This window comes from Gossypium arboreum, chromosome 13 (genome assembly GCF_025698485.1).
Source record: "Gossypium arboreum isolate Shixiya-1 chromosome 13, ASM2569848v2, whole genome shotgun sequence".
NCBI classification, from domain to species: domain Eukaryota; kingdom Viridiplantae; phylum Streptophyta; class Magnoliopsida; order Malvales; family Malvaceae; genus Gossypium; species Gossypium arboreum.
Genome location: NC_069082.1, coordinates 123,905,955 through 123,933,608, shown reverse-complemented (window position 1 = coordinate 123,933,608; position 27,654 = coordinate 123,905,955). Strand labels below are relative to the sequence as shown.

Below are 27,654 nucleotides of genomic sequence, written 5' to 3'. Positions count from 1 at the left end.
GATGGAGGTAGTTTTGCAAATTGAAGTCGAAATTCCTTTTCTTCGGGTTTTATCAGAGTTGAAACTAGACAAAGCAGAATGGATTCAGTCCCGGTATGATCAGCTGAATTTGATTGAAGAAAAGAGACTGAAGGCTATTCATCATGGTCAAATGTACCAGAGGTGAATGATGCGAGCTTACAACAAAAAGGTTCACCCTAGAGTATTCCGTGAGGGGGATTTGGTGTTGAAACAAATTCTCCCAATACAAAAAGATTTTAGAGGGAAATGGATGCCTAACTGGGAAGAACCTTACGTGGTAAACAAGGCTTTTTCTGGAAGAGCACTGATATTAACTGAGATGGATGGTAGGAGCCTGCCTAACCCAGTAAATTCAGATTTAGTCAAGAAGTATTTCGCTTAAGAGGTGAAAACTCACAAAGGGCACCTTGAGATCAAAGGGGTTTTGAATTGAAAACCCAAAAAGGGCAATTCAAATTTTGACCAAGAATGGGGCATGCGGTAGTCTTGCTGTGCTGGAATTAATAAAGAGAAAGTACGCATGTTTTGGGGCATCGACAAAATACGTTAGATCTCCTAGGCATATGATAAACTCAAAATGGTCTTCAAGAAATTTGTACTGGGAAGCTCGGACGGTGATATCTGGGGCACCTAGTTCACATCTCACCTATGTTGTATTTGTTTTTGTTTTTCTATTTGTTCTAAGCTATGCTCTCAATAAATTTTCCTTCTTATGGTATTTTCCATATCTGATTAACGTTTTTTGAGTTATGCTCTCAAATAATTTCCTGTTAGCCTATTATTTTTTTTTTCTCCAGCATTTTTTGCATTGAACTAACGATTAATGGACTAATAATACTTTCACAAATGAGGTTTTTCATATTACTTTGGAAACTTCTAATGTTGCAAGAATCGAAAACAGGATTATTATTCAGAACTCCCCAAGTCTAAGGGTTGGAAATGTTGAAAAGAGGGGTCTAGTTTAGTGCACTTCTCAGGATTTTATTTGTCAGAGATACCTCGACGAATAATAAGCAATGTCCACTCAAGTATTAAAAGTGAAATCATGCTTGTAAAAGAGATTAAGATTTTGCATCTGGTCATATTCCCTAGAGAGGGTGTAATAGACCATTTGATTGAAAAAATGGTACAAATCTTATACCCCTGAGTCGCAGTGGAATGGATTTAAGAAGAGGATTTTCTATCAAGAATACCAGTTGAGTAAAGAGGACAGGATTATATGGCAGTGATAAAATCTTGATAAATGACGAATAGTAATAACCCAAAAAGGGGATCATTTTCATGATATTCTGTATTCATACAAATGTCATTCATGACACATTTAGTTAGGAGCATTTGATTCATGTTAATCATGGCATCTTAATCGTTTGACGTAAGCATAAACCTCAGGAAATCAATTCTACAGATAGATTCCCTAGTGGTCATATAACAAGATTGAAACTACAAGTTGTAAGCAGATTTTATCTTCGCTAAGTAAGAGCGGAGCAGATTAATTTTCGGCAGATCTTATCTTCGCCGAGCAGAAGCGGAGCAGATTCAAGCCACTAGCTTTAATCCCCTAAGCAGTAGGGTAATAGGCTAAAAAATTACAAATCTTATCTCCCTAAGCTGTAGTAGAGCAGATCGAAGACAATGAACAGGCTTTAACTCCCTAAGCAGTAGGGTAACAGGCCGAAGATTACAGATCTTATCTCCCTAAGCAGTAGTGGAGCAGATTGAAGACAACAAACCTTATCCCTCTGAAGTTGTAGAGAGCAGGTTGAAGTTACAAATCTTATCTCCCTGAAGTCGCAGCGAAGCAGACTGAAGATAGCAGATCTTATCTTCTTAAGCAGTAGTGGAGCAGATCGAAGATACCAAACCTTATTTCTCTGAAGTTGCAGAGAGTGAGTTGAAGATACAAACCTTGTGTCCCTAAGCAGTAATGGAACAGGTTGAAGTTACCAGTTATTATCTCCTTCAAGTGCCAATAAAGTAGATTGAAGCTACAAATCTCTTCTCTCTGAAACCTATTGGAGTAGATCGAAATGTTAATTTCTATACCCCTGAAGATACAGTGGGATGGAATGTGGTTACTTGAGCAAGATGAGCAACAATGGGTCAGGATTCAGCAAGACCGGGCAAAATTGGCCTTTCTAAAGTCTTTGCTTCGTTCTCGTTACACAACAACAAGCAAAGAGGGGCAGCTGTAAAACCCAATTTTTGCCCGGCCCAAATTACATAAAGCATAAAACCAAGTCCAAAATAGAATTCAACAGCAAAAAAATAAAAATAAAAATAAAAACAGACCCAATTTTGAAGCCCAAATACTTAACCCTAGCCCACAAACCCCAAAACATTTTCAGCCAAAACCATAGCCTCCAACTGCCTCCATGCTTCCACTACCCACGTTCTCTGCCCCCATGCCTCCATTCCTACGTTTCTCCTTCACTTGCAGCAAAAAGAGGCAAAAACAGTTAGAATTTAGGCTATAAAGCCATGAGAGTGTAACAATGTTTTTTTTGGATTATTCAATAAAAACGCAGATTTGATACAAACAGTGGCATCTAAAAATCAAAGAGCAAGAATTTTACCAAAATACAAGCATTCGAATATAGGGAAATAACCACCAATCAGACAAACAGAAAGCCTACACCATTGATTGAAAGCAAAATAGATCTGGCAAACCGAAAACCACCAAGGTTGTTGTTTGTTTCTTCTTTTTTCATTTTTTTTCCCTTTGTGTTTTTTAAACTAACCATTTTGTTGTTCGTTCATCTATTAAAGAGGATAAAAAAGACAAAAGAACTTATCTTTTAAACTTGATGAATCGTATGCGGTGACCAAGCAATGGTGGTGGTCCGGCAGTGGCTTGATTCTTGGTCATCAAATCCCAGCAAAGAAAAATAAAAGAGCTATGGTTTCTTTTAAAAATGGCAAACTACCATTCAATTTTTTCTTATAGCAAATAAAATGGTGTCGTTTGGGAGGGATGGGACCCGTGCTTTTGTGCTTTGAAGGGAATATTTATGCTGCTGATCCTTCCCCTTTACACACATGTCTACTTTGATCCCAATTCATGATTTGTTATTTCTTTGTATTTTATAATTTGCACCCCATGTTTCGCTTTGATTATAATTAAATCCCAAGCTTTTTACTGCTCTAAATTTCTTTCAGTTTTTAAAATATTATATTCACCTATTATATTATTCACATTATTATTATTATTATTTGTTTATTATTTTACACCTATACATGCTTTTCAATGTTATTCGCACTATTATATTATTATTATTTCTATTATTTTTACTATTTATTTTACTATTTTTATTAGTCATTTAATATTACTTTTTATGCATATTATTATTATTACATTTTATTATTTTCTATTAAAACTAATTAATTTGAGTTTTGATTTCATATTATTATATTAATTATTTAATATTATACATTCATTATATTTTTATTAAAGGTTAATTATTTTAAATATGATAATTCTTTTACTTATTATTATATTTATTATATTATATCTATTATTTCTTTTAAAATTATCAAATTGTTTTTACATACTATATTATTATGTTATTTTAGTATAGTTATTATTTTAATTTTCACTTTTATCATTATATTTAATATCTTCATTAATATATATTATTTTATCATTATGTTTTTATTTTACTATTAATATTATTATTGCCATATTTATCATATTTTTATATTTTTATCATTATTATTGCTATTGCTAATTTTCTCTATATTTATTATTTTTTATTTATATTGTTTGAGTTATTAATTGTATTATTATTATGTTGCATATCATTTTTTTCCCTCCCCAAATTTTAATCGTTTTAATTCTTTTATTCCATAATGTATTCTCAACTTGTTTTTAACATAAAGACAATTTTCTATACTTAATCGTTTTAAAAAACGTGCCCTACCGTATTGGGTTTGTTTTTTTTTTATATTCGATTTAAGTATTTTATTCAACATTTTATTCCCAAATAGTTTTTAATAAGGACAATTTTCTATACTTAATCATTTTAAAAAACGTGCCCTACTGTACTGGGCTTTTTTTTATTCGATTTAAGTATTCAAATATCCTTCTTAATCGATTTATTCTCCAAATTTTCTCCTAAACAAAGGCAATTTTCGATATTTGGAAGCTCGGAAAATTGTGCCCTATCATATTGGGTTTCGGTTTTTGTTCGATCCAAATATTCAAATATCCTTCTTATTGAATTTCTCCAAGTTTTGAAAAGGGGAGGCAGTGTTCTGTATTTAAAAAATTTGAAAAATCATGATCTACCGTACTGGGTTATGGCTTTACGTTTGATTTAAATATCTGAATACCCTTTTTTTTAAAAATAAAGTGCAGGAATTTTTTTAATAAAAGACAAGCTCATAATCGGGGGTCAAAAACGTTGTGTCCTACCGTACTAGACGTGACGTTTTACCTTGAAGCGAGATGGTCTTTAACTCATGTTTAATTTACTCAAATATTTCAAAAAGGAGGATCGTACTTTAAAATATTTTCAAATCTTTAATTTTCGACATTAAGACATAAATTAATCAATAAAGTACCGATTTTGGGCGTATTGGGGGTGCTAATCCTTCTTCATACGTAACTGACTCCCGAGCCTATTTTCTCAAAATTCGTAGACCAAAATGTTTTATAAGATGGCCCAATCACACCACAAAAAGGATTGGTGGCGACTCCGAATTTTTGTTTTCAAAAGTCGATTCCCCGTTTTTAAAAAAAATGGTTTCGACAATTTGCAATAGAAATTTGTAAATAATGCGAACGATGATACAATTAATGAAAAATATTAAAACGCAATATTAGAATAAAAATAACAATAATATTCACAATAAAGAAAATGATAATAAAAATAATGTTCTAATAATATAATAAAAGAAATAATATATTTGTAATAATAGTAGAAAATACTAATATGTACATGAAAAATACACATGTATATATATATATATATATATATATATATATGTTAATAATAATGATAATGATAATATGAAAATATAACAATAGTAAAATAATGACATTAATACCTAAATATAAACATAGATATAGTATCTAAAATATAATAATAATGAAAATATAAATAGATAAGAAATATTATAGATGAGTAATAAGAAAATGAAAATATAATAATAGTCATAATACAATTGTAATAGTAATTACAATAATAATAATAATAATAATAATAATAATAATAATAATAGTGATATTAGTAATAAAATAATAGAAAATAATAGTACACTAATAATAATATATGTTAATATCAATAATAATATATAAAAATAGGAAATAATAATATGGTAAAATAATAATAATAATAATAATAATAATAATAATAATAATAATAATAATACAATAATAAATTAATAATAATGATAATGATAATGAAAACGTTAATAATAATACCATTGATAATAATAATAGTAGCAAAAATAATAATATTAGTGGTGATAATAGTAATAATAAATATATTAATATTAGTATTAATAATAACGGCAGTAGTAGTAGAAAATAATAATAATAATAATGGCAAATAAAAGTAATAGTAATAATAATAGCAATAATAAATAGCACTAATAACAATAATACAAATAATTAAAGTTTGAAATTATTTACAAAGATACAAATGATGAAATGATAATAAAGGGAGTGATGATGTATAAATAATATAAGTGTGCTAAAAAGTATACATGTATATTAGTTTGATATGAAAACGTTAACATAAGTAAACATGAATAGAAAATGTATAAATAATAATAGTAATGATACAACGGTAATGATAGCAATAATAACGATAGTTACAATAATAATAATAATAATAATAATAATAATAATAATAATAAAATTTTGGGATAATAAAATAGTAAAATGACTAAAAGGGATTAAATTGAACTTGAAACAAATGTTTTGGGGCAAATCTGGAGTAAATAAAAGAGAAAAGGATTAAATTGCATGCGCAAACAAATAAGAGAGACTAGATCGGGTAATAAACCCTCCCTCCAAAACGCCCACCATCACAAGGGACTTGATTGAAATCCAAGCATAAATCCGGGGCAAAATTAAAAATTCATAAAAACTTAATTGCGAAGTATCAGAAAAGCGGAAGGGCTAAAAGCGCAATTAGCCCTTCCAATGAAAAAACACGCGGATCCTGAGCAGAGCGGGTCTGGTCTCACGGGTCAGGCATGAAACGACGTCATTTTGGGCTTTTAAGGCCAGTCTCAAAACGACGTCGTTTTGGTGGCCTATATGAATCTAATTTTTTTAAAAAAATTCATTTATGCTCTATTTTTTTTTAAAAAAAAAAATTCTTTTTCCTCTTTGCTCTCTGTAGAGGTCCCTGCTCCGATGAGAAATCCGGCCGGTCGCCATCGCCGATTGCCGCAGTGGCCGGAAAATCAAAAAGGTATGTTTTTTTTTTTATTTCTTGTATTTTGTATATATCTATATATATATATATATATATATATATGTTGCTTTTAAAAAAAAGAAAATAAAGGAAATATGTATACGTATATTCAAGGAAAAATCAAATCTTTTTTTTTGTATTTCTCCAAAATTGCCGAATCCCTACAAATGATTTTTGTTTGGCTTTTTATAGCCATTTTACATCAATTTTTTATTATTTGCTGTCTTTTCTTCTCTGGTTTTGCAGGTGCAAGTGGTGGTGGGTGGTGGTGGCAAACGGCATGGGGCGGTGGCTAGGCTCTGCCAGTGGCTAGGGGGGCTAGGGTTTATTATTTTTTGTTTTATTTTCAGGTTGGGCTATTAGGGTTTTATTTTTGGGCTGCTTGGTTTAGTGGTTAGGTGGGCTGTTTTAGTTTAGTTTGGGTTTGATCTGTTTGGGTTAGTTGGGTTTTGGGGGTGGGTTTTATGTATGAGGTCAAAATTGGCTTACAACATACTTAAATAACGTTAAGATAGATGTAATTTAACAAGCAAATGCCTCTAAATTAGTAACAAAATTAACAATAAAATAAGAGTTATACAATATCCAAACAATAATAATAAAATAGTAGCAAAATAGTGAGAAAACAACGGTTTTGCACTGTGACTGAAATTTAAGGTGCCTTCTTTGTATCCTAAGAAGCGCTTATTAGTTGCATTGGCATGGTCCATTTCTTCAAGCTGAGCCTTGATGGTCGTTGCTTTATTTTGCACTATGACAATGTCGTCGTTGATTTTGTTTCCCAAGCAGTGTCATCGAAATTGGTGTTTGCAACCTATACCTTGAAATTTGCGACTGCTTGCTGTCTTACTCTCGTATTAACAAACAAAAACAAATGAAAAGAGTCATTTGGTGTCGTCATTGGTTGGAGAGCTCACCGGAGGAGGCCGGATGTTAGCCTACCAACAATGTAGAAGTAAGGCGACTAGGGTAGGAAAAAGGAAAATAAGTAAAGAAAAAGGGGAAAATGAAAATGGAAATAAAAAGAAAAAAAATGTACAAAAAACAATCCACGTGATGCAGTGTAATTCGTTAACTTTGTCACGTCATTAAAAAACTAATAATATTAGAGAAAAATTTGACATAAGAAATTTGATTATCAATCTAGAACAAAAATCTTAAATATTAAATTGAGAGAAGTGGACAAATTTAAATATTAATTTTATATTTAAGCCTATATTCTATTAGCTTTAAATAAGTATTTAAATATTTAATTTGCATTCAAATAACCTTTTATCCTTCAATATGTAATTAAATAAGTTGTTAATTTTAAATTATACTAGAATATGCCCTTAAATTAATATTTTGTTTGAGATATACCAAAACAAATAATAAGAGGTTGCTAATATTTCATTTGAAATATACATACAAATTACAAATGTTTATTAAGTAGAATAAGTGAATTTGGATGGGCAGTGCGTTTATTTGGGGTTAGTGTAAAAACAGCGATGATGGTGAAATTAGTTACTGTAGCTTGAAACAAAAAGTAAACTAAACACATCGCACCACACCCCACCACCCATCCAAACTAGACCTGCTCATGGGTCGGGGGGCCCGGCCCGGCCCGAAGGCCCGCCCAAAATGTGGGAGGGTTTGGACAAAAATATAGGCCCGAAAAATGGGCTTGGAAAAAAATATTGGCCCGTTTAAAAAATGGGCCGGGCCTCGGGTAAGGCATTTTTGCCCGAGCCCGGCCCGAATTCACTAAAGATGAAAAAAATCTGTTTTTTTTTTGTTTTTGAATGTTATTTTCTTGTTGTTTTCTCCTTATTTTTGCTACAAATTTACTATTTTGTTGTTATTGTTTAGATATTGTATAAAACTTATTTTATTGTTAATTTTGTTATTATTTGAAAGGCATTTGTTAATTTTTATATTATTTTAGAGGCATTTGCTTGTTAAGTTGCATCTATCTTAGTGTTATTCAAGTCTACATATTTTTTAAAATTTATTTTCAATTTGTTGAGAAATATTTATTTTGATGTTTTTAGTATTTTAATGTATTATATATATTTAAAATAATATAAAAATTAATATGGGCTAGTCGGGCCGGGCCTGGTTTTAGTATTTTTATCCGGTCGGGCTTGGGCAAAATTTTAGGCCCATTTTCAGGCTGGCCCGCCCTACCGAGCCCAATGAATGCACCTAACTTTTTAGTTGAGCCCGGCCGGCCTGGCCCATGATCACCTCTAATCCAAACCCACCCTAAAATAATGATTCTAAATTATGAATTTAAATTCTAAGAAAAATGTGAATTATGTGACAAAACATATACATATACAAACTAATATTCATTTTATTTCTACATTTTACTTAATTATGTAATACATATAGAAACTTAAGAAAATTTGAATATTTCAAAAAAAAAAGTAAAAAAAAAATATTGTTGATAATTGAACTTCTATTTTTCTTTTATATTTTCGCTTGATAAAATTTTTATCGATGAATCATGAAATTAAAAATAGTAACATCAATAAAATTAATTATTGTAACAATAAAAATATGGAATTAAAACTGAATTTCATAGTAATAGTAGTGAAGTGAAGAATAGTGGAAAGATAAATTAAAGATATTTTCTTAATTTAGATAATCTTATCAACTACCTTTTGCATTTTAAAAAAAATTATGGTAATTAGCTATTTATTAACAGCACACACATTATTGGGAAGATGATAGTGTCATGCTAATCATTTAGAAAGATACAATAAGTCGATAAAGATTTAAAAGTTGAGATTTTTGATGCGTGTGCACTTGTTACGTGTGAATTTTAATTTAGTTAATTTGTATTTAGTAAACTAAAAAAGGGCGTTAATTTGTATTTAGTAAACTAAAAAAGGGTGTAAAAAGACCCCTCAAATCTCTTTCAATTTTGAAATTAAACAAATTTGTGTCAATTTTGAAAGTGAGCAACTAATCAATTTTATATAATTTTGATTGGTATAATAACAATTTTAACTTTCAATATTTATATATTTTCGTTATTTTGACCTCAACTCTAAAAATCTCAACAAAATCAACCTTAACATTGATACATTTACACAAATGTTGCAGGATAAATTTGTTAAATTAGGACCAAATTGACATAACATGTAAACTTTGAGGACCAAACTTGTTATTATAGCAATAAAAATCATGCACAATTAATGGAAAACATTAAAGTAATTAATTACTCTTAATTTCTCCCTTTCGAAATAGACAATAATTAAAAAAAATTGAAGGTGCTCAAATATTGGATGTAATATAAACTAGCATTAGCAACGAACAACATGGCACATGCATTTTCTCAAGCCGTTCCTGCCTGTTCTTCTTCGCCAACCATAAGAGTATTGCATTGAATCGAATTGATCAATGTAAGCTGCTTCTACCTTTTGTATTGAACCGTCAAATTGACCGACATAAGCCAGAGTTTCATAATATTATTGATGTTTCATTTAATTATTAAAAGATGTGAAAAACAACTTCACTAGCAAAATAATTCAACATATTCTATACAGAAAATGAAAATCTTGTCGTCTATTTACACAAATTAAAAGCTTACTTACCTGGGTTTCATTTGGAAAACTCTATTGTACCAAACTGAGTGAAGAATCATATGAAATATATCATACTTCTCAGGCTTTGGATGCCAAAGAAAATGTTGCTGTATCTTTTTGACTCTCAGCTGCATCTGCCGGTACCGCTTGTCGGGGATCGACAAGAGGATCTTCTTCAAGTTTGGAATATCCTTTTCTAAAATGAATACGGAAAATGATTCCCAGTTCAAAACTTCGAAGAATGGAGGCACGAAATTGTCGGATATGATCACTGGGACACATTCATAGAAGATGGCCTCTACCACTCTTGGACTATTAACTTCGTACCCTCTCGGACAAAGGCAGTACTTGCTGCTCTTCATGTGCCTAATATAGTTCATTTTCCCCTTAACATTAGGCATTTTGCCAAAGATTTTCATGTCAGGGTCTTTATTTCCCCACTGCTCTAACAGGATTGGCCTTAAATAACCATGCATGCTTCCTGCGAAGAAAGCCAAGATCGGTCTCTTAGATGGAGGGTTGCCTCCGAGATCTCTAAGAGGTTTCTGTGGGTTCCGGACATAAGTCTCGGGAAGAGACACGTCCTTGCCAAAAACATAACCTTCCCTAACATCTGAATTGCATAGGGCTCTTATGCAATTGGCCATGTGATTTCTTGTTTCAGATGGTGCCTGAGAAAAGCAGTGTTTATTAGATGGTTCCCGGAAAAACCTGAGAATCATTGCATATAATATGAGTGTCTAATACGGTTATCTGCCCAACAAGGGTATGTTCAACTTTTCTAAGTCTTTTTAACGTATCAAAAGGGTCTTTGAAGGTTCATATCAGCTATTGGTATGTGACCAATGTATATCTTAACCTGGTTACGAGGCTATGACTTCAAAATTCTAAAAGATTGAACATATCCATGTCAGACATATATGCATACACAAGACTCACCCAACCGACAAACATATATGGTGAAAACCCAAGAAAGCATGAAGAGCATTACCCAGTCATGGCAAGCAACCAGAAAATGATCAGCTCCTTCAGTTCTGTTCCAGAAAGGATATTTTGCCGCAATCGTGTCAACGTAGTTCTTCAAATACTCTATAAGGTTCTTATGACTATGAGAATCAGGCACATATAAAGTTTCCTCTAACATTCTTGAACTGAAAGGTAAGTAAAACAGATAGGCATCTCTTGGGTTTTTAGTGACAAATTTTTTATTAGTTTCTAGTTGCTTCATGAACCATCCTTCAGAGGCATAAATACCCCTGAGAACTGGTGTATGTACTATGGGTCTTTTTCCTTCCTTGTAGACATATACTTTGAGTGTGTTCTCCATCAATTCATAGCTCCTGAAAATGATAAATGACAATGTAAATTGTCTATGGCTAATGAAAAAGAGGAGCATAAATTTAATCTACCTTTTGAACATAGAAAGGTTCCGAAAAAGAGGTGCATAAAGTTGTGGATCATTCTTTATAATGGGTGCATTCTCGATCTGCAATCTTGCTTCTAGTAGAACTTTGTCTGCTCTTGAAGACCATTTCGGTGTCTACAAACAAATGGAGATAAAAAAAAAAGAAACATTGAAACATAGAGCTAAAGTGTACTTTTGTAATAATGGAAAATAAAAAATGTATGAGCATACCGGAGATTCATATGAAACACGACTCTGATCTAGCAAATTGTTCATATCAGCTATTGTAGTTACTGCAGGTGGTAGCATCTCAGGCTTTTTCTTCATCTTAGGAGCTTTACGGGGAGAAGAATTATCACTTGGTTTGGTGAAATCATTCTGAATCGGTTTCGGTTTTTCATTCTTGTCGAAACTTGGTGTCACATGTTGCTCCACTGAAGATATACTGGAATTGAAAGACACAACAGGAGCACTGATATTTGTCTCAACACCTTTCTCCGAGGTAATATTAGTTGTACCAAGGCCTGTATCTGGGGCATTGTTGTTTGAAGTGTTATTATCAACAGTATCATTCTTTGAAGCAAAACTTTCCTCGCTTTTGCCAACATCCTCTGCAACACTCTTATTATTGGAACTTTCCACAATGTCCAACACGGTAATGTTGCTTCGTTCATTGAGTTCCTTATCTAATATGGAAGACCTATTCAAGCCTACTTCTGGTGTGAAATCATCTGCTTTAGCTGTTTCATTAACAGCACCAGTTTGGTTCAGATTATTTAAACTTGTGATGTTACTGTCCTTCTCAAATTCTTCCGATTTTGAACTTTCAGCATTGTTCACTGTCGAATTCTTATTTAACTCTGCCAGTTCAGCAGTTGAAGACTCCTTCAGAGCTTCAGTACCTTCATCGAATGTAGAAGATTTATTCAAGCCCACATCTGCTTCTGTTATAACATCAGTATCTATGTCTCTCCCTTCAAAGATCTCATCATCATGAGCTGTCTCATTACCGGTGTTGTCCACTGTTGAATTCTTATTTAACTCTACCGGTTCAGCAGTTGAAGACTCCTTCCAAGGTTTGGTACCTTCATCGAATGTAGAAGATTTATTCAAGCCCACATCTGCTTCTGTTATAACATCAGTATCTATGTCTCTCCCTTCAAAGATCTCATCATCATGAGCTGTCTCATTACCGGCTTTGTCCACTGTTGAATTCTTATTTAACTCTACCGGTTCAGCAGTAGAAGACTCCTTCCAAGCTTTTGTACCTTCATCGAATGTAGAAGATTTATTCAACCCCACATCTGCTTCTGTTATAACATCAGTATCTATGTCTTTCCCTTCGAAGATCTCATCATCGTGAACCGTCTCATTACCGGCATTTGTACCATTAAAGTAGAAACCAGACTCAGTAGACGACGGACCACTAGCTAAGATGCTACTTTTTTCATCAACCGAAACCTTACCGGAAGGAAATAATGACCACAAAACGTTGCCGTATGGAAGTTCAATATACTGGAATGTTACAATCACGGCAAACGTTATTCCTATAAGCCAAATCAATTTTCTGGTATCCAATTGAATCAAAGATTTAAGTTCATGCCCCATTGAGAAACTATTCGACTGATTATCAATTGGTTAAAACGCTATATATCATCCCTGCATTTTAGTCAAAACGAAACTCCTTCACTAATGCATGAACCTAGCTCATTCATGATAAAGAAATTATTCAAAAAAGAAATTCAGCATAGTCAACGATTCTGTATTGATTTTAGCAGCCAGAGAAAAAAGATGCAATAAACTGGAAATCTCGAAATATAATACAATAAAAAAGAGCTTAGAAATGTGCTTAACATTACTTGGTTTTCAGATTAGAGGTTCCAAAGATCAACTGTTTGTACAGTCAAAAGAAAGATCAAAGTAAAGCGAAATTTCTATTTAAGACCGAATCGAATTTAAAGCATTCAAGTATCGATCTATCGCTAACTAGCTCTTTCACTTGTTTATCTTTCCATTAATCAAACATGCAAATCCAGAAAATACAGTGAAAACCAACAAAACAACCAGAAAGTTCAAGATCAATAATAAACTAAAACAGGAGGAAAAAAGAACTTACGATTTTCAATCACCGAGCTTTCATTATTCAAATATTCTGTTTAGTGAAAAAGAAAAGTAGGGATGAGCACGAAAATTCACAGAAAAGTAAGCACGGGAATTTTCTCCAAGAGGTGGACAGTTCTAAAAGCTAGAGAATCTTCTTCTCTTCTTTTCTATTCTCTACACTTGATTTGATTTTGCTTTTGCTTTTACTTTTACTTTTATAAAGATTTTCTATTCTTTTCTTAGCAGCCAAACAATAATTTTGCATGGGGGACTTGAAAACTCAACGGGAAATTCAATGCTTCTCACAGCTTCTGTTATGATGAAACTATGGCAATACAGAGGAACGGGGAATTCCGTGGTCTGCATTAATAATTTTTTCTTTTGGACGATAAAGTACTGCCATCTCATTCGATATTACGTAGTAACGCCACCACCTTTTTGACTGCTCACCCGACAGTATTTAATGCACGCGCGGCACATTTGGCGCTCCCCTCAGTTCTTTCCTTAAGTAACGGACCCGTCGCCCCGTTTCACTCTTTTTTCTATACAATTTAAATCAGAACTTGTTTTTTTTTTATTTTTTATTTCTTTCAAATTACAAGGTTTTTTTTTTGTCTTTTTGTAATCAATTTTTGAGAAAATCAATGAAACAAACCCTTACGTTATTACGTAGGATCTCACATGATGCCACCCTTTTTTTTCTCTCTCTTATCCTTAAATATAATACTTTTAGATTTAATGATATTGTTATAATCAAAAGCAAATCATAAAAGATAGACCACTATTAAATTGATTGAAAAATCAAAATTCTATATACCAAAGATATATAGTAAAAATGTTTGTAATTTAGAATTATTATTTATACATTGGCATTAATGTTTCTTTAAAAAAAAAAAAAAATATAATTCAAAATGTTTTAAAATTTATTACAAATTTATAATTAATTATATTAATTTTATTTAATCTTAAAATTATTTAAATCAAAACAATACAAAGTTTGAATATTAATATTAAATTATTATAATTTGAATAATATTATTAATATTTTATAGGTTATTTATTTTATATGTATTGTTGAATTGATTTCTTTCAACTGTTCATATTTGATTTTTACAATATTATATTTATATTTACTCTGTTTTTTTTTATGATAACAAAGTTAATTATTACAAAGGTCTAATTAAGTCTAAAAGAATTACATAAAAAAATGAATACTTTCATTGCTGTCTAAAGCCAGCTTAGCAATATAATCAGCTTTTAGATTCCTTTCACAAGAAATATATTCAACCTTCCAATGTCCAATGTCCATCAGGCCCTATTGAATATGTCTGACAAGTATTGAAGAGGATGTCTTTGAAAATGATTTCTGAATAATCCAAATAGCTTTCTAACTGTCAGTTTTGATTAACAATGCATCATACTTACTATTTTTTAATAACTCCAATCCATCAAAGATGTCCCATAAATTAACGTATAATACAAAACATCAACCCAAATTCCTATTGTATCCAAGTATCCATATTTACTCTACTTTAAATCGTGAATATAAATAAAGTAAACATTGCAAAATCAAACTGTAATTTATAAAAAAGTTTATGTAAATTTTATTACCTTTTGAGTACCTTAAGTTGAATCTTTCCTCCTCCCTTTTTTTTATCTTTTATTTTAACAAAAATTGTAATATTTGATTATTTTTATCTAAATTTTTCTAATTTAATATGGAAATCTTTTTATAGTAAACTATAATTTTTTTAATAAAATAAAATAATATAAAAAATAATTACCAAAATAATATAAATTACACATAAAATTTTAAATCACGATGACTTTTTTTTTGTATGTGTGAAGATAAAAAAATACATTAAAATAAAACTAATTATTCAAAGAGAAGGCATTAAATACTTGTAGTCGTTCTCTCCTCTCTTGTACTAATTTGATGATTTCATCCAACGGCGAAGTTAAAAAAAATTTTTAGGGTCGAAATTAAATTATAATTTTTAATAGTTTATATTTTTATAATTTTTAAAAGATTAAATTAAATTTTTATTATATTAGAACAATGTATAATTTTATTTTTATTAATTTAAAATTTTTATTTTAAAAAAATCGAAACTCTTTATAGGCCTCCAAATATGCCACTGATTTCATCAATTTTCCCACTATCCTCCAAACGAATATGCCAAAGGATGTAATGTACTATTCTTGATAAAATCTGGATGACTATTTAAGATATTACAAGACAATGATTATGTTTATTTTTCCATATTATTTAAAAAAACCCGGAAAAGTAACCTTTGTTAGGACAAAGCAAGTATAGTATGAACGACGACCGTTATGTTTGAGGCCGTGGGATTCACGGTCCGTGAACAAAACGTGAAGGAATATAGGCGGTTAAACTCCCTTCACCTATAATACTCTTTGGCTGCCAACAATGATGTTGACACCTTAATAATACACCAATTATTATTATTATTTTTAAAAGATACCAATTATTTTTTGGACTTTATATATAATTAATTTAATCATATATATTTTTTGTTCTTACGTGACACGTAATGGGGCTTCACCTTATAAGCACAACATTATTATATGTGACATGGTTAATATTACTTTATTTTATTTTCTGAAGATATAATTAAATTAAAAATATATTAATTCAAAATTACATTAACAAATAGAAATTGGTGTTTACAAATTTTATTAAAAATATGAAGTTTTAACTTCATTGTTAAATAAATTTATTTAATAGAAGTAATTTAGTGAAATTAATATTTTGAGATTTTTCCTAACTTTTAAATAGGAAGATAATACGTTTCAACACACTTAAATTCATGACCTTTTGCACTAGCAATAATATTAATAACAATCAAATTAATACTCAATCAACATATTGACAAAGTTTTATATTGTCTCTAATTTATTCGGAGGTTGCTAATGCCTAGTTTTGATATTTCTAAGATTGGGTTTTAGTACAAGATTATCTATGTCTGTAATGTTGTTTTCACAAGCAGTACTAATGGGTTCGAGTGATGAAGGTCTCTAAAATGATAATATAATATATATTTTAGATTTTATAAAAGGAATTAATATATATGAAGGTATTTGAACTTTACAACTTATATCTATTTGGTACCTTAACTTGTTTTAGACCTAATTAATTCTTAAATTTGGAAATTGTAACTAATTTGATACTTCTTTTAAGGTTTCTAACTAACACAATTAAAATATGCTGATGTGGTACGACGACTAATAGCATGGTTAATTATACATTTTATTATGAAAAGGTACCAAGTAAGTACAAATTATCAAGTTTAAGTACCTTCAGTATATATTAACCATTTATAAAACTATACATTAATATATAATCAATTTATATTTTAATCACTCAAAATAAATTTTTTAATTTAATCATTTAATATTTTTTTTTTGATTTCGCTGACTGTACTTCCTTTCGACACCGTGATATGCAAAAAAAAGAAAAGGCTTTCAGACGACCTTATTAAATATAAACTGTTTCACTTGAGAGCTTTTTCCCATTGTTATTCTATTATTTTTAATTCGGATGTTGCTTCAAGCATTAGTGATGTTATAGAGAGGCGTAATAATGCATGTAATGGGTAAAGTTGAAGGCTTAGATATTAATCTTTTTTTGACTCGATGATTTTGTATGATATTACGATTTTATTAATGAATTATTCCATTCAAAGAAACCACTTGAAAGGATTCTTAACCTTTGATTCTATTATTTTAAATTATAAATAATTAATTCTCACTCTTTTACCTACCAAGGATCATGCATTAAAATTAGCAGAATTTTAGGGGAAAAAAATATTTGAACCCTTGTTTCATTCCCTTTTAAAACGGAAATACAAAAGGTGCTACTGCCAGTAGTTGGCTAGTTTCTGAATAGTGTTTTCCCGAAAAAAAATATAAAAAGGAATTTTATTTTCACCTAAATAATATGAAAAACAATTAACTACAAAAAAATATGAAAAATAAATTAATTACGAAAATAGACATTTATTACAGTGTTCTAACAGTGTCATCTAACATATTGATGGCACTAGACTGCAATATAATGGCCTAAAATATTCATGAACCTAATCTATAAAATTCCCGATTTGATTATATCAGCTTTTTTTTATATATTGCCTAGAATTACTCATAACCCTTACTTAACTTATAAATAGTAGAATAATGCGCTTTAACGTATTTAAACTCACATCTTCCTATATTGACAATAATACTTATGTCAATCGAACTAAGGCTCAATCGGCTTAATGATTCTAGTTCTTAAATTAATTTGTATGTTATAAGTTGTAACTCTAAGTTGATTTTAATTACATGGTTCTATTTAAATAACAAAGAAAATCTTTTGATCGGCAATAAAATTTTAAGAAAACATATTATAAGTTGGAATCCTGTTTGGTATATTGGAATTTTTAATTCTATAAATAAAGTTTAAAATTTTAAAATTTGTCACATGTATTATTTTATTTAATTTTTAAAATTTTAAATATAATATAAAGATTTCTCAATCCTACTATTAATTATTTATGAATTAAAAAGAAAATCAGACTATGTTGCATGATTATAACTTCAGAAAACATAAATTTAGAAAGTATTTCTATTTTTAAAAATTTTATGATAATTTTTATTTATTCAGAAATTTTACATTTTTATGACTTTTTAGTTATTGATTCTTTTATTATGGTTTCTTTATATTATTAATAAAAGTCTTGATTGAGGTGGGGTGGCGAGTTGACTGAATATCAATTTAATTAAGAAAAGACTAATATACCCTTTTATTAAAGGGTTACAATTATTACTTTAATATTTTTTTATCTTTTATACTTGTATATAATTTTTAAGTAAAAGAATTAAAAATAACATATCTAAAATTTGAACTCATGTTTAATGAATTTATAAACAAATTCTTTATTACTATACCAAAAATAACTCTTTAATATATAATTAAGTATTTATTGTATGTTATTTTTAAACATACATATTTATTCTAAATTTGTAATTTTTACGTGCATAGACGTGTAAAAGATTTCTAACCATAAATAATATATCAACTTTTATTGTCATATCACTTTTTTTTAACGGAAAAATAGATTGGATAATGTGGTGGACGAAATGAAAGTATATGAACTACACTGACAAAAAATACATGACATATCAAACTAACAATTTAAATATTGGATAGAAGTTGAATTAAATATTATTTTTCTTTTTGCATGGTAACAAAATGTAAAATAGCTAAGATTTTTCTTTTCTTACTACATACTCACATCACACACCGATTATTTAAAGAGAATTATCTAGATAAAAATTTATTATTTGTTCCCTGAAGGATCGAATTCGAATGAAATTTATAGGTGAAGCCCTTGGTCATTAGGACAAATATAGAAGTTCAAAAAATTTGAAATTTTTTGGGTACATAAAAAGTTAAGATTTTTAGCATTATGTTATTAAAAATAAAGGTTTAAATTATAGTTTTGGTCTTTCTACTATGTTTATGTTGTAAAAATCAGTTAAGAAAACGGTTTTATAGTTAAGGTGAAAAATTTAAAAATTTACAAAACTAAGTCGTTTTGTGATATTTATAATAATGAACCTTAATCGAATATTACTTTGGTTTGTGCGAGATAGATTCAAATTGATTTTGGTTTTAAACCGAATGATCTTTTTTTTTTAATTCTCGTATCAAATCGATTTTATGGGAATTACGTCGAGTGTGGACTCGAGCAACACGAACCAAATCATGAAAGAGAAAAGAATTAATTACTTTCACTAGGGAAGTAATTCCACTTTATAAAAATCGATAAAGATCGTAATTCCCATAAAATAGAATTTATTCAAAGTAAATTAATTTTCATAACTTTCTGGCAGAATAATGATAACACGATAATTTATGAAGTGTATTTTTAGGTCAACCGGTGCTCTCTATTTATAGAAAAATTATAAGAATCCTTGTTGAATAACATTTGGTAAATAATATTTTCTTAATAGAAAATACATTCCTAGCCTGACCGAGAGAGAGGGATTTCATCTATCATGTAATGCTGATTGAGGGATTTCATTTACCCTTTAGTTGGACTATGAATTCCTTGTCTATTTGAACTCAAACTTATATCAAAATATATGAGTCACGCATACATAGTCCATCATCTACTCAAGATTAAAGTATGTCACTGTAATATCCCGAATTAGGGCCTAATCAGAATAGTCGTTTCGTGACCACAAATCCGAGATAGAAATAATTATTTTATAATTATTTTGAGGTTTATGATATGATTGCATGATTGTGTGAAAATTTCATGATGAAATTCTATGCATAAAGTGCTTAAGTTGAGATTAGGGACTAAATCAAATAATTTGCAAAACTTGCATTCTAGAAGTTTTTAGTATGAAATTGCTTTAGAATATTAATGAGGAGGTCTTAAATAGCAATTTGACCAATTTCTAAGTCTATGGACAAAAAAATTGGATATGGACGGAATTTTTGGAAAGTTTAGTAGTAAGGTCATTTTGGTCATTTGGATATTAAATGAAATTATGTAGTATAGGAAGTTGTAGATAAAACGGAATAAAAATGAGGTATCGAGACCTCAAATTCATAAACCGAGCCATAAATATTTTTAGAAATATTTATGGAGTGTAAATAAGTTAGTATTAAAGTTTCGTCAAGAAATTTTAAGATTTTGGTAGTTAATTAGGTGAAAAGGACTAAATTGAACTAAGTGCAAAATTGTGAGATGTGATTAAATAGCTTAAGTATTTAAAAAGATGGATTTAAAGAGAAATTAGACCCAAAGGTTAATGGCTGGACGGTTTGGACATGAAATAAGCAAGAAAACAATGTGAACAAGGGGCAAAATTGGAAATAGCATAAAAGTTTGTAATTAAATAATGATGTAATTGAAAAATCTAGACATTTCTTCATCTTTCTCAGCCAGAAACGTCGTAGCAGGTCTCTTATGCTGGTTTTTCATATTTTTTCACCATGTAAGTTCAATTTTTACTATTTCTTAGTAATTTTTATGTTTTTGTGACTTTTACAATTAGGTCCAATATCTAATTCATTAGTTTTTTATTTGGTGGGTGAAATTGGAAGTTACCCTAGCTGAGTAAGGGCAGTATATGATGAATTATTATGAAATTGAAGTTCTAATTTCATATTAAGGTTGTTTTATTAAGTCATTTTGATAGAAAATGGTATTTAGGACCTAATTGTGAAAAAGTTGTGAATTAGATGTTGGTGTTGAAATTGAGAATATCAAAGGTTGTGAAATAATTTATAATGATAAAATAAAGTGTTAATTGAGAAAAAATTAGTTCAATTGATGGGTGAATTGAGCAGGGACTAAATTGTAAAAACTGTAAATTTTAGGGTAAAAGTGTAATTTTGAAATTTGAACAGCATAAATTGTGAAGTGAAATAGAAATCAAATAAATGCTAATGAGTAGAAATAATTTATATTATAGATCAAGAGAAACGAGATTCAAGTCGAGGAAAAAATAAAGTTTACGAGGAATAGACTCGATTGCTAATATTTTATATCTAGGTAAGTTCATATGATTTTTAATAATGCAATGTGTAATTTAATGTTTTGAAATGAAAATTTCATGAATGATATAGTATATTATTGCATATAAAATGTCATTAAACCGTGATAATTGTAAAATGATATTTGAATAAAAGTACAAATTAAATGGAACAACGGACTTGAGTACTTTCATTCAGTGGCTAAGACGAATTGACGGAAAAGACCATGGTTGGACCATGGCAGCATGTGAAATGTGATTTCCGTATAAGACCATAGTTGGGCTATGGCTTCGGAGAGATGTGATATGTGCTCCCGTATAAGACCATATCCGGGATATGGCATTGGTGTGATATGTGCTACTGTATAAGACCATATCTGGGATATGGCATCAGTGTGATATGTGATCCGTGTAAGACCATGGCTGGGCTATGGCCTCGGTATGTGATATGTGACTATGTGCAAGACCATAGTTTTACTATGGCATTGTGATAATGAGGTACTCAATTCCGTAATCGTTCCCTAATTTGATTATGAACGAAAATGTGAAATGGCCCAAAAGGATTAAGAATTGGTGAATATTATGAAAATGACACGATTTGGAATAAATTATTGATACTTGATGACATTGAGATTATGGATCTATGCTTATGAAGCATAATTATGTGTTCTTACCATGATGGATGAAATGATATTGCATGGATTTAGTGAATAATAGTGGTGAATGAATAAATATGGCCTTGGCAGTTTTGGGTTACTGCAGTAGTGTAACTTTTGAAATTCACCATAAATTGTGGAAATTGAATTAAGGGCTGAATAAAATATGAGATTAAAGTCTGATGAGTCTAGTTTCATATAGAGGAAACGGTGCATGCAATTGGATTTTATGTTATGAGATATTTAAATTGTTGTGAGACAGAGTCTGAATGACTTCGAGATCCCCTGTTCTGATTTTAGAAAATCATTAGAAATTGTACAAAAATAATTATGAGTTTTAATTTATATATTTAAAGTCCTTATCGAGTCTATTTTCAAGAGGGATAGACGGGAACATCATCCAAGTCTCGAATTATGAGATAAATAATTTTTAGTGAAGAGAGATCAGAACTGTTGGACAGCGAAACAGGGGAAACTTTAATGAATAAACTGTACTAAATGGCTAAACTAAAAATTCTGGAAATTTTATGGGAGAAATGTATATGAATCTAGTTTCAAATAAAATTAACGGAACTTAATTTGGATTTTCGTAGCTCCAGAAATAAATCATTTAGTAAATGTATCTCGATAAAACAGTTTAAGCTGAGTATGTATAATTGTACAATTGTGGTGTTTTATCTTAAAAGCATATTGGTAATTGCTTATTAATTTCATATGGACTTACTAAGCATTTATGCTTACCCTCTCCTTTTCATTCCTTGTAGTTTTGACAAGCCAGCTCGGAAATCAGGAACGGTCGGAGGCTCGCTCATATTATCCGTGTATCATCTTGGCATAACGGCTTGTATATTTTGAGCATGGCATGTATAGCATTATAATCATTTTGTATATATAGTCTTATGACATGGTTATTGAGTGGTATGGAAATGCTTGATAATGATTAGCTGTTGGAATGGCTAATCAAGGACATATTTGGTGTTATGTATGCCTAAATGCTAATTATTCCATGGAAATCATGAAATAGGTAAAATTTACCATAAAATAGATTAAGACAGCAGCAGTGACGTGAGTTTGAAAAATTATTAAAAATAGTAGAGATATAATTAGATGATGAATAAAATATGGAATTAAATAATTATGAGTCTATTTTCATATGAATGGAACAAAACAGGTATATGAGTTATATTTTATGAGATGTTTAAATTTTTGTGAAACAAGGCCAGAGCGATTTCTGGATCCCCTGTTCTGACTTTGAAAATTCACCATAAATTGTAAAAAGATAATTAGAAGTCATACTTTATATGTACAGATTCCTTATTGAGTCTATTTTTATTAGAAATAAACGGCATAGTCATTGAAACTCTGTACAGGGAGATATCTAATTCATAATACACAGAGGTCAGAGCAGTTAAACCCTGAAACAGGGGATACTTTAATTAATAAACTGTACTAATTGGCCCTACCAAAAATTCTAGAAAAAATTAGTATATATATATATATGAGTCTAGTTTCAGGGAAAATTTACGGATCTTGATTTTGAGTTTCGGAACTCGAGATATGAATTTTTAAGCAACTATGACGCAGTTGGACAGCTTGTCCGAATTTGTTTAAGTGCTCAAATAAGTTTAGTAATGCCTCGTACTCGACTCCGGCGACGGTCTCGGGTAAGGAGGCGTTACAGTCACACTATGAACGTCACAAGTGAATAAATCAATAAACAGATCTATGATCTATTATTATACTTTGGTCTTGTCCGATATACTGTCAGTCCAGTTAATCACATTTATGTCGTTGTCTTCTGCGAGTCATATGCTCTGATGTTGAAGACAAAGTATCTACCAATTGGACTTGATAGATGACATATTAATCTTTCAATTGGTTTGCTTGTTTTCGATTAAACTAATAACATGTTTAGATTATCTGCTCATACAAGCTGTCTTTCCATATTATGATCCAACCACGTAATACTACTTATTATTAGTTAAACACTAGATAACCAATGAGCCAATTTTGCTTCCATTTTGCTTTGTGTGTAAAACTCGTTGAGGACAATATACAAAGAATATTAATGTAATCAATAAATATTTTATTAAACCAATTTTGTTCAAAAAATACAAGTATACATTGAAGAAAATACTACACTAAGAGCACTGATTCCAATAGTTTAAATTTTAGATTTAATCCATATATCTAATTTGACATAACTTGTTACGTCTATTTTTATAATATCATGGTTAGTCCAAATAGTTAATATTGCTAACTATTCTGATCAAAATGTTGATGCGAAATGTTTTTTAAAGCCATTACCTTCCAACTAGATGTGTTCATAGCCCCCTATCTGTCCAAGCCCGAAGGTTCACTTGAAATTTGAGAGGATATGGGTAAAATATTAGCCTCCTAAAAAAGGGAAAAAAATCAAGTCGATTTAAAATATGGGTTGAGTTTGGACTCGAACACTCAAGGCTTGAACCCGACTCTTTTTCTATGTGTATAAAACATTATATTATGTTATTTTTATATACATTATATAATTTATAACGCATAAAAACTAAATCTATAGTAATATATAATACTATAATGTAAATATTAAAAAAAGCTAAAATGTCTATTTATAAAAGTTTAAAAATGAAAAAATAAAATATTAAATATTAAGTTAAAATAAAACAATTTTTTCATAAAAATTCAAAAAAAAATAAAGGCGGGCTTAAAATGAACATGGGTTAGCCATTTATAAATATGAGAAGTTTTGACAAAATTTTAAGCTCATACTTTAGGTCGGGATGAAATTAGACAAGTATAAAGTGTATTAATATTATACTTAAACTTAGCCTAGCTCATGAGCACTTCTACTTTCAATTCATTATGTTGACGTGAAATTTTTTTGTCAAAAGAGAATTTTACATCAATATTTTAATTGAAATAATTAACAAAATTAATTATTCAGGACTATTTAATAACATTATAAAAGTAAAGAGATTAAATTATGCCAACTTAAAGTAGATGGACCAACACAAGAATTTGACCAAATATAAAGTTGATTTTTGGTAATAATAAGTTGAGTAAATTGCACTAGTAGTGACCCAACTATTGGTGAATTTCTTTTTAGTCACCCAACTATGAAAAGTTACAAAATGATCACCCGATTATTAGTAAATTTCCTTTTTGATCACCAAACTATAAAAAATTACAAAATGATCACCTAACTATTCGATTTTGTTTATGTTGGTCGTTAACTGGCTAACATTGGTAGCTTTTAGAATTAGCATAATAACAACTTTAACCTTCAACATTTATACATTGTGTCAATTTAATCTTAATTCTAAAAAAAAATCTAACCCAAAACATTTACATATTATGTAATTTGGGTGACCGAAAAAGATAAAATTGAATAGTTAGCCGACTATTTTGTAACATTCTATAATTTAGTGATCAAAAAAGAAATTTACTAATAATTGAGTGTCTACTTGTAAGTTTTACCCGGTTTATTAATTTTGCCGCTATAATAACAAGGGCAAATTTATAAAACCCTAACTATAAAACTCCTGTAAAGTTCGCAATTCTAATGCATTTCCTTAGCATATCTACTTAATTAAAGTAAATTCCGGGACAAACAAGCTTGCTTATTGAGCCTGAGAGAGACAGCAATGGAGGTCGATAGGGAGGATGGACGCTCGCAGAACCAATTGAGACCTCTCGCATGTTCTCGCAACATTCTCCATCGTGCTCATGGCTCTGCCAGTTGGTCTCAAGGTACTTCATTTTAGAAAAAAAATGAAAATTGGTGAGAAATCTTAGTATTTCGATTATAAATCTGATATATGCATTAATTTAGGAGATACGAAAGTACTTGCTGCTGTTTATGGGCCGAAAGCTGGAACTAAAAAGAATGAGAACCCTGAGAAAGCTTGCATTGAAGTTATTTGGAAGCCAAAAACAGGACAAATAGGTGATTTCTTAAAATCCATTTTAGTTGTTCTTGCATTTGAAGTTTGGTATGCTGGGAATTTCCAAAATATCTTACATTGGTGTTTAGGGAAACCGGAAAAGGAATATGAGATGATATTGAAGAGGACCCTAGAGAGTATTTGTATTTTGACAGTTAATCCTAATACTACAACGTCAATTATAGTCCAGGTAGGTTATTTGTTAACTATCTGTCAAAAGTATCTCTTGTTTGTGGCCGAGTTGTTCATTGATCAAAGATTTTTATGCTGTGTCCCAGGTTGTCAACGATGATGGTGCTGTATCCTTTATGCATTTCCCTTACTATTGTTGTACTGTTTCATCTCTTTGTTCCCTAGGTTTCAGTTTTCTGAAGATTAGGCTTCCATTGTTTATATTCCAATCTTTGTTAGACATTTAACCAGAATTTACATTGGGGAAACTATAATTTTTGAAAGACATTGGCATTGCCCCTGAGAGTGTTCATGCTAGAGATTTTGTTTATCTTTTGCTTAAAATTACGACTCAGTGATTGTTTGCTCACCCCCAACCCGAACAGTTTTGATAGTATGTAGATATGTTATGCATCTTCTTGATGATATCGTGGTAATCCTTGATATTATCTCAAATAGCTTCTCCCGAGTGCCATAAATGCGGCATGTATGGCCCTTGTAGACGCAGGGATTCCTATGAAGCATCTTGCTGGTAAGCAATGCAGACATGCAGCCCTATTCATGTTTCATCAATAATGAGTTCTTGACTTCTTGCCGATGTTTTGCTGAATTATGCAGTCGCAATATGTTGTTGTGTGGCCAAGAGTGGATATGTTATATTGGATCCCACCAAGCTAGAAGAGCAGGTTATTTTAGAATTCCTTTTTCCTGCACATTTCTTCTCTAACTAGAACTTAGCTCATGTGTGAGACTTCTAAGCCCCAAGAAAGGAAAAACAAATAGTATAAAATTTCGTTGATTAATATCAAATTGTATTCAAGTAGTCTGCACTATAAACTATACTTTGACACCAGTGGCTTTCATTTGAGTGCAGCTTTATACAGAATGAATCGAGTAGTTGGCTTCTTGTAGATTTTGTTTAATTTCTATCTTCTAACCTTTATGTCTTTTATAATAGCAGAAAATGAAGGCTTTTGCATATTTAGTCTTCCCAAACTCTGTCCGTTCAGTCCTTCCTGAAGGATCACTAAGAGTAGAAGGTGAACCTATTGAAAATGGGATTATTACATCTGTCACTCATGGTATAATGTCAGGTATTCATTGCTGTCTATTGGTCTATCTTTTTCAAGTTAATTTTATTTTGTGGCTGTGGAATCACATATAATCTTAAAGAAAAGGCAATTTTTTTGGTGATTTAAGGCTGCTATCAAGTAAATTCAGTGTATAATTTGCATTTTGGAGCAATAACTTGGATATTGCTAATACCAGCTTCAATGAAATAGAATTGCTTGCCTTTGAAGTCTTTCTTACATGGGATTAGGGTGCTGTAAAAACTGTGATGATGTTTTTTGGCCTCTTTCCACTTTTGATTCTAATATATTCTCATTCAAACCGTTGTCCCAGTGGATGATTATTTTTACTGCTTAGAACGAGGGCGAGCTGCAAGTGTCAAATTGTCTGATTTTCTCAGGAGGAACTTGCAACAGCAGTCAACTGATTCATCCAAAGCTGGGTGACTTCAATAGCAGTTTCGGGCCCATAACATCAACCGATGAGGAATCCCCGGTTTGTTGAATTTCGTTTTTTACTGGATATTAGCATTAACCATTGTTGTACTGATTTCTAGCTCTAATTTTTCACTTTCACAACCTCTGACCAAATTGTATTAGAAATTTGATGTAAAGGATATGTAGTTTTATGGCCCCTATTGTTTTTAAGTTGTGATCTTGTTAGTACCATTGTTGATCAATGAATGTGGTTTTCCCAAGAGAAGTGATAGCTTACCTTACTATTTCGAGTTTT

The 27,654-nt window shown here is 30.4% G+C and overlaps 2 protein-coding genes and 1 long non-coding RNA gene across 3 annotated transcripts; 2 read left to right on the top strand and 1 right to left on the bottom strand.

Moving 5' to 3' along the window:
* Positions 1-9,891: 9,891 nt before the first annotated feature.
* LOC108464381 (probable glycosyltransferase At5g03795) lies at positions 9,892-14,045 on the bottom strand. The gene is made up of 5 exons (XM_017764659.2): positions 13,540-14,045; positions 11,655-13,082; positions 11,428-11,558; positions 11,010-11,358; positions 9,892-10,689 (listed from the first exon to the last, which is right to left on the bottom strand). Exons 2-5 carry the CDS (start codon positions 13,029-13,031, stop codon positions 10,024-10,026), a joined length of 2,523 nt encoding a protein of 840 aa, XP_017620148.2. The 5' UTR covers positions 13,032-13,082; positions 13,540-14,045; the 3' UTR covers positions 9,892-10,023.
* A 6,419-nt stretch (positions 14,046-20,464) lies between these two features.
* On the top strand, positions 20,465-22,778 carry LOC128286478 (uncharacterized). Its single transcript, XR_008277057.1, has 2 exons — positions 20,465-20,540; positions 22,501-22,778. It is a non-coding gene; the product is annotated as an uncharacterized LOC128286478 (long non-coding RNA).
* Positions 22,779-25,226: 2,448 nt separating this feature from the next.
* On the top strand, positions 25,227-27,624 carry LOC108462892 (exosome complex exonuclease RRP46 homolog). The gene is made up of 8 exons (XM_017762804.2): positions 25,227-25,486; positions 25,569-25,682; positions 25,770-25,870; positions 25,959-25,979; positions 26,311-26,383; positions 26,470-26,537; positions 26,813-26,945; positions 27,256-27,624. The coding sequence occupies exons 1-8, from the start codon at positions 25,381-25,383 to the stop codon at positions 27,366-27,368; spliced, it is 729 nt and encodes a 242-aa protein (XP_017618293.1). The 5' UTR covers positions 25,227-25,380; the 3' UTR covers positions 27,369-27,624.
* The last annotated feature ends 30 nt before the right edge of the window (positions 27,625-27,654 follow it).